Below are 8,030 nucleotides of genomic sequence, written 5' to 3'. Positions count from 1 at the left end.
GGGGTTTAGTTAGAAATTGCTTAACCATGTCAAGTGCTTCCTGGGCCTCGGCTATCCACTCGAAGCGATCAGATTTCTTTAGGAGTCGATAAAGGGGGAGTCCTTGTTCGTTGAGGTGCGAAATGAATCAGCTAAGGGCGGCAAGGCACCCTGTGATCCGTTGAACCCCCTTTATGTTTTGGATCGGGCCCATCTTTGTGATGGCTGATATTTTCTCTAGGTTGGCTTCGATGCCGCGCTCGGAGACAATAAAGCCGAGCAGCATGCCCCTTGGAACTCTGAAAACACATTTTTTGGGATTGAGTTTGATGCCATTTGCCCAAAGTTTCGCAAAGGTTTGTTCAAGGTCGGTGACAAGGTGGTTAGCTCGCTTGGACTTGACTATGATGTCGTCGACGTAGGCCTCAATGGTCCGTCCGATGAGGTCCCCGAAGTAATTGAGCATACAATGCTGGTAAGTTGCCCCAGCGTTCTTCAGACCGAATGGCATTGAAATGTAGCAGAACAATCCGAAGGGGGTGATAAAAGACGTCGCGAGTTGGTCAGACTCCTTCATCGTGATCTGGTGGTAGCCGGAGTATGCGTCAAGGAAGTAGAGGGTTTCGCACCCTGAGGTGGAATAGACTATTTGGTCTATTCGTGGCAAAGGAAATGGATCCGTTGGACACGCCTTGTTGAGGCCTGTGTAATCGACACACATTCTCCATTTCCTGCTCTTTTTTTGCACAAGAACAGGATTTGCTAACCACTCTAGGTGGTGTACTTCCCTGATGAACCTAGCAGCCAACAGTTTTGCTATCTTTTCATAGATGGCTCGACGTTTTTCCTCGTCGAAGCGGCGCAGGCATTGCTTCACTGGCTTGGAGCCTGGGAGGATTTTCAGGGTATGCTCGGCAACCTCCCTCGAGATGCCTGGCATATTCGAGGGTTTCCACGCAAAGATGTCTTTGTTATCGTGGAGGAAGTCGACGAGTGCGCTTTCCTATTTAGAGGAGACCGTGGTCCCGATGCGGACTTTTTTCCCTCGGAGTTGCTGGGGTCCAAGAGGACCTCCTTGGGCCCTTTCGCCAATTCAAACGACCCGAACGACCTCTTCACGTCGGGTGCTTCTTCAATGACCTCCTCCCAGAGGGTGGCGAGCTCTTCAGAGGCGACGACTGCTGTGGCGTGGCTGCAGCATTCGACTTTGCACTCATAAGCGCGATGGAAGGAGGTGCTGATGGTGATAACCCTGTGGGGGCTCGGCATCTTTAGCTTAAGGTATGTATAGTTGGGGATAGCCATGAACTTCGCATAGCATTGACGTCCAAGGATGGCGTGGAAGGTTCCGGGGAACCCTACCACGTCGAAGGTAAGGGTCTCAGTCCTGTAATTGGACCGATCCTCGAAAGTGATGGGCAAATCGATCTGCCCCAGTGGTATAGCTTGTCTGCCAGGTACAATGCCATGGAAGGGCGCTTGGATGGGGCGGAGGTTCATTCGGTCGACGCCCATCTCATCGAGTGTCTTGGCATACATGATGTTGAAGCCGCTGCCTCCGTCCATCAGTACTTTTGTGAGCCGCTTTGGGCCAACGATTGGGTCGATGACAAGCGGGTAGCTTCCTGGGTGTGGGATGGCATCCGGATGGTCGGTCCGGTCAAAGGTTATGGCAGATTCTGACCACCGGAGGAAGGCAGGCGTGGCTGGTCCGGTCGTATAGACCTCGCGGCGTGCGACCTTCTGGCGGTGCTTGGAGTCGTAGGCCATTGATCCTCCAAAGATCATGAGGGCACCATTCGACGTTGGGAAGGCGTCGTCCTTCTCCTCAGCGTTGTCTATGGGGGCAGGTTCCTTCCCCTGCTCCTCCTTGTTGAGGCCCCTGGACAAGTATTTGTGCATGAGGCCGCAATCCTTGTAGAGATGCTTGGCCGAGAAAGCATGGTGTGGGCATGGCCCCTCGAGCATTTTCTCAAAGTGGTTTGAAGCGCCCTCTGTGGGCTTCCGGCCACCCTTGTGGTCGGCTGCGGCCATGAGCGAGTTGTCGCGCCGTTGCTTCTTATTCTTTCTTTTGGCGGGACGGTTGGAAGCGCCTTCGCTAGCGTCCTCGTCCTACCTCGCCTTGCCGTCGGAGTGGTCGAAGATGGCTCCAACCGCCTCCTCTTCTGAGGCATGGCTGGTGGCGATGTCCAGGAGCTCCTTGGTGGTTCGCGGGCCCCTGCACCCTAGCTTGTGAACCAGAGACTTATAGGTTGTCCTGGATAGGAAGGTTCCTATCACATCGGTGTCGGTGACATTAGGGAGCTCGTTGCACTGCCAAGAGAAGCGCCGGATGTACCCACGGAGGGTTTCATCGGCCTTTTGGCGATAGTTCTTGAGGTCCCATGGGTTTCTGGGGCGTTTGTATGTGCCCTGGAAGTTCCCCATGAAGATCTCTATCAAATCCACCCAACTTTGAATGGCGTTGGACGGTAGGTGCTCCAACTATGCTCGTGCCGAATCGGCCAAGAATAGCGGGAGATTGCAAATAATGAAATCGTCATCACTCGCACCACCGGCCTGACATGCAAGATGATAGTCTTCGAGCCAAAGCCCAGGGTTTGTTTCCCTAGAATATTTAGGGATGTTGGTAGGCGGTCGATACCTTAGTGGGAACGCAGCGTTGAGGATGTGTCGGTCGAAGGCCTGAGGGCCTGGCAGACTGAGGCTCGGGCTTCGGTCCTCGCTGCTATCGTAGTGTCCACCATGTCAGGGATGGTAGCTGTGGTGTGCTGCCTCTCCTGTGTCGCCGTGGGCACGTTTGCGAGCGTCGATGGTGCTGCGTACGTCGCGGTCATGGCCGAGGCGTTGATGCACTGGGACGGCGGAGGGCTGCTTGCCGCCTGGCAGTGTTTGGTGAACAGACGCGTCCTTGGTGGGGCACACCAAGGGCGTGCACTGGCTGGCGTCGGGCTCACGTCGTTGAGACAACAAGCTTTCTGCCTGCTGCGCCACCGCATGCTCGAGCAACGTGTGAATTTCTCGATGGGCGCGGTGATCCTCGGACGTCGCGGCCTCTGGAAAGCCATGCAGCAAGGCGGTCATTGTGGTGATGTTTTGGCTTGCCCGAGCGAAGTGAGGAAGGCCCCCATCGTCGGTGAGGATCCTCTGGTGTATGGTGTGGGCCGTGGCGCGTGCGCGCCCACCGCCTTCGCAGCGTTCAATCTCGCGATTGATGTCTACATATTCCTGGATGAGCCCTTGTCCGGCCTCATCGATCTCTAGCTTGCGGGCTCTCAGCTGCTCCATCCCCAAACAAGATGGGGCTGTTGCCTCCCACTGGACCCGCCGTCAGGGTGGCTTGTCAGGGTAGCCTCTTCCCCGAAGACGTCCTCGACGTGCCCCTCGGGGGTCCGCGCCATGAAGCACTCCCGGGAAGGGTGATGGCTCCCCGTGCTGGAGTCCAAGCTAGAGAACGATCCTAGCTCCTCCATGAGGAGCCTATGGAGAGTCTCCGTATCAGGTTCAATTGTTCCCACAAACTCACTATCCGTGGGTGGCTAAACCATACGTAGTGCTAGAAGGTGGCCAGCGGTCGCCGCGGTGTTGCGGAGACCGAACAGAAAAGCTATCGGGGCGCTTTGTACGGGGCCTCCCAGAAATAGGGTGATGCTGCGCGGGGCCTCCCTGGATAACTGGGGTCCAAGGGAGTTGCCCGGCTGGCCCTCAAGCCTCAGACGGCTAAGGTTGATGGAAGAGAGAGACTGTACGGCCGTGTGGGCCAGCGCCAGCTCTCCTCCTAGTGTGACGATGAAATCTAGGTCGCCGAAATGCATGTGTGTGCCCGGGGCCCAGCTGATTGCGTGGGTGGCCATCCGAGGCCTGATTTGGAATGCGTAAAGTTCCCTACCTGGCGCACCAACTGTCGGTGTTTCGTATAAGCACCGGCAAGTAGATTTATAGTAATGCGCGTTAGGCTCAAATGGTGCACTAAAGGACACAAGATTTATACTAGTTCGGGCTAAATGTCCCTACATCCAGTTTGTTGCTGCTCATGTTATTAGCACCGAAAACGGTTCATAGTAGGGGGTACAAACGATCGAGAGAGGGACTGGTCCCAAGTCTCTGATGGAAGGGTCGAAAGGAGGCCAAGAGCTTGGTAGCAACTTGACTATGTGTGTTGTGTGTTGTCCTATCCAAAGTCTGTCCCCCTGTTGGAGGAAGCGCATCCCCTTTTATAGATAAAGGGGACAACTTTACAAGGGTGAGGGCTTAGGATGCGTACTCTACCTAGCCTTGTGGCTCATGTCTACCCAGCCTAGTTTCCCATTCTGATGGGTGTGAAAGGATGATAAGCACCTACAATACTGTCGATGCCTCTATAGAATGTCAGGATGGTTATAGAATACTACCCTACGCAGGGTATGGGCTATAGTACAGCGATTTTGACTTATGAGCCTCGCCCAGCCTTGCTCCGCACGCCTTCTGGTTCCTATGAGTCTCTGTCGGAGGGACGCAGGGTCAGGGTCTGGAGTAGCACCGTGGGCAAGGTCTTCCGATTTGGTGGACCCGAGGGGTCGGAAAGTGGGCGCCACTCCCTTGGGTCCATAACATGGTGATGGTATATCCGTCATTCGTGGAGATCGCAAATCCTTTTCTAGAGCATAGTGGTTGTCGTATATCTTCGTCGGGTTCCGTGCCCCAGAGCTGAAGGTGGCACCTACAACTCTACAGGGCGAGGAGCACGTACTTGCAATACTTTTCAGGCTCTGCGGTGCCCGAAAGGGTCTAAAGTACTCGTCCCGTCGTTCCCTGGCAGTACCTTTCCTGTCGGGGCATAGGGTATGGTCCTTGAAGCCGTGGTTGACCCAAACATCTTGTCTTGCCCTATACCCATCATCATGAGGGAACATGGAGAAGTTGTTAGGTAAGACAAAACCAGTCTTTAGACATCGAGTGGGGCGAGGTTCGTCCTCGGTCGTCGGGCGAGGCAGAGACCAGTCCTTATCCCTTGGGCGAGACCGAGCCCACCCCTCGAGGGTCGGGCGAGGCGAAGTCTATCCCTCAGCCCTTAGGTGAGGCGAGGCTGGCCCAAAAGGCGTTGGGCGAGGCAGAGACTAGCCCTTAGCCCTCGGGTGAGGCAGAGCTATCCCAAAGGTGTCAGGCGAGGCGAGGCCAGCCCAAAGGCGTCGGGCAAGACGGAGACTAGCCCTTAGCCCTCGGGCAAGGCGGAGCTGTCCCAAAGGCGTCGGGCGAGGCGGAACCAAACTCCTGTCTTTCGTCCAAAAGTTTTTAACGTTCGAAGGTTATTGGTTCCACCTTCTGGGGTACCCCGGTATTAGGTCCCCGACAACTAACTTTTTAGACAAGTTGTTAACCAATTGTTAACACCTAGCCAATCATAAACTATTTGGGCTAATTTTTGGCTCCAACTAGTATCTAGCCATGTGTTTACAAATATATCCTAAGTTAGGGTAAAACTGGATTAAGGTGGATACATTGACATCTAAACAAAGGTCTAACGTAAAAAAGTTATATTTTATTTATAGGGAAAATTATCTGGCAGACATCAAAGTGATGGCCATTTGCTGACGGACACCCCATTTTGAGAAGTTTGCCAGAAGACACTCTGGTTCATTAAAATTAGGCCACAGGACACCATGGCCCGGTTTCAGCTAGTTGAGGAGAGAGAAAATTTCATTTTGGACATCCGATGCCCCTGAGCCATAGTTGGGTTCACGCGCCCCAACCTGGTCTAGTTGGACCAAGTAAGAACTGGCCGTTTTTCTCAGGCTAGGCCCGAGCCAACCTCACACTGGTTCCTATCACCGCCCCCTAAAAGGTCATTGTTTGGTTTTGGTAATTGAGTGACATCCTAGGTGGACTAATTGTGTTTGATGTGAGATACATAGGAGATTAGTCCACAGGTATATGTGTATGAGCAACATATGCCCTGAAGGTGGAAATGGCTCGAAGATGTTGCAAAGCTCACACATGTGATGATGAAGGAGCTCATTGCACATGAGACATGGCATTGAGTCATGTGATCAAGGTAGAGAAGATCAAGACATGACTTAGCTTGATGGACCGGTTGCAAGCGTGAAGAGCAAGTTGGAGGCTTTGGAGCAATGGACCGCGTGGCGGTGAAGCTTGAGCAAGACTTGGTGTCGATGGACGAAGGCAGTGGTGAAAAGCAAAGTGAAGTCAAGATCGATGAACCAATATGATCACATGATGATATGAAGTGGATCATATCATTGTTGATCATGTTGGTGCATGTGTTGCATCGACATTAGAGGAGATGGAATGGAATGCGCAAGGCAAAGGTATAACCTAGGGCATTTCATTTCACCGATCATAGGTATGTATAGAAGTTGATGACCAGGTTAGGATAGATGGCCATACTATCAAGAGGGGCAAACTTATTTGCATATCGGTCATCTAGTGCCACTCGAGTGATCTAACTTTGCATCATTGCTAGGATCGAGTGGCATGGCAAGTTGAGTGGCTAATCCTTTGGAAAATGTTTGTAAAAAGCTAACACACATACATATGGTGGTGTACACTTAGTGGTGTTGGCACATTTGCAATGGAGAAGTAGTTGGAGTTAATGAGGATCAACTCGGTGAAGAAACAGAGGTGAGAAGGTGTCACTGTGAGTGACCGGACGCTGGCCTCGGTAGGACCGGCGCATCCGATCAGTGGCAGTAGAGAGCGCATTGGTGTCGGTCAAGTGACAGGACTCTAGGTAAGGAGGTGACTTGACGCACAGTAGCCACGTCCGGTCAGGGTGATGTACACTGACGTAGCATGTTGAGTTGATCCATAGGGGATCGGACATAGAGGCGAGTCCGGTCACCAGGGACCGGACGCGTTCGGTCACAAAACAGAGGCTTAGGGAGCTCTCTAGAAACGACCGGACTTTGAGGCTCGCACATCTGGCCTTGCAGTAGAGGTGCATCCGATAATCACTTGACCATTGGCGTGTGGCAGCCGACTATTGAGATCAATTGACTGTGGTTGAACAGGGGCGACGCGTGGCGTGTGTCCATTGATCGGATGCTGGCCGGGTGTGTCCGGTCGATCCGACCGGCGCATCCGATAACCCCGAGTTGTGCCTAGTGAAGGGTTACAACGGTTCTATTTTCTTAGGGGCTATAAAACCAAGCATTGGCCGGCCTTGGGCCGGTAGCCGAGCACACTAGAGCCTTGGTGGCTTATGTGTTGGTGCTTGGGAGCCCTCTAACTCACTCTAGTTTGATAGTGTTCATCCGATTGAGTGAGTGAGCGATTCTAGTGTGATTGCATCATGAGGTTGCATCAAGTGGCACTAGGTGGTCATCTTGTAAGCCGGTGGTGCTTGTTACTCTTAGAGGTTGCCACCTCCTAGATGGCTCGGTGGTGGTCTCCGTCGAAGCCCGCAAGAAGCATGTGCGATGCTCCGGATAAGAGCTTTGTGAGGGGCATTGTGCTCGCCTCGTGGGAGCCACGAAGAGCAACTCTTGTAGAGCGAGAAGCGAAGGGCGACAAGTGGTCTAGCCGAGTCAAGTGCTAGAGCTTGTGGTAAGCACTCCATGCGAGAGAGTTTGATTTGTGGGTCACCACTAGCAAGAGGACCGACGACAACCTTGGAGCTTGTCTCACGGGGACGTAGCGTGTTGGCAAGCACATAAACCTCGGGAGAAAATCACCGTGTCAACATTGTTCTTCCTGTTGGTTTGCAATCCGCTTACACAAGCTTGTAATTACTTTCATATACATTGTGCTTGTGTAGTTGCTCTTGTAATTAGTTAGCTTTTGTAGCTCACTAGTTACCTTCTTGCTTATGTAGCATAGAAGTAGCACCCTTGCGTGGCTAATTTGGTTTGTGTAACCTTGTTAGTCACATTGCTTAGTTTGTGTAGCTAAGTATTTGCGCTCTCTAATTTAGCATTGGTTGCCTTGTTATTGAGCATTACTAGTGAGCTTAGGAGCTTTGTGCTTTTGCTTACTAGAATTGTGTAGGAGCTCCCCGGTGTGTAAAATACTAGTGGCATAGGTTTGTGTGACCTTGCTCCTAGAATTGGATAGGT

The 8,030-nt window shown here is 52.6% G+C and overlaps 1 protein-coding gene across 1 annotated transcript; it reads right to left on the bottom strand.

The window, feature by feature from the left end:
• Window positions 1-879: 879 nt before the first annotated feature.
• LOC136524146 (uncharacterized) lies at window positions 880-1,545 on the bottom strand. Its single transcript, XM_066517607.1, has one exon. It carries the CDS (start codon window positions 1,543-1,545, stop codon window positions 880-882), a length of 666 nt encoding a protein of 221 aa, XP_066373704.1.
• Between the last annotated feature and the right edge of the window lie 6,485 nt (window positions 1,546-8,030).

Source organism: Miscanthus floridulus, chromosome 18, assembly GCF_019320115.1.
Source record: "Miscanthus floridulus cultivar M001 chromosome 18, ASM1932011v1, whole genome shotgun sequence".
NCBI lineage: Eukaryota > Viridiplantae > Streptophyta > Magnoliopsida > Poales > Poaceae > Miscanthus > Miscanthus floridulus.
Note: the sequence above shows the minus strand (reverse complement) of the source record. Positions and strands in the feature narration are given on the sequence as shown.

Coding starts and splice junctions, on each gene's coding strand:
- LOC136524146 (XM_066517607.1), bottom strand. CDS start 1,545: ATGGACGGAGGCAGCGGCTTCAACATCATGTATGCCAAGACACTCGAT.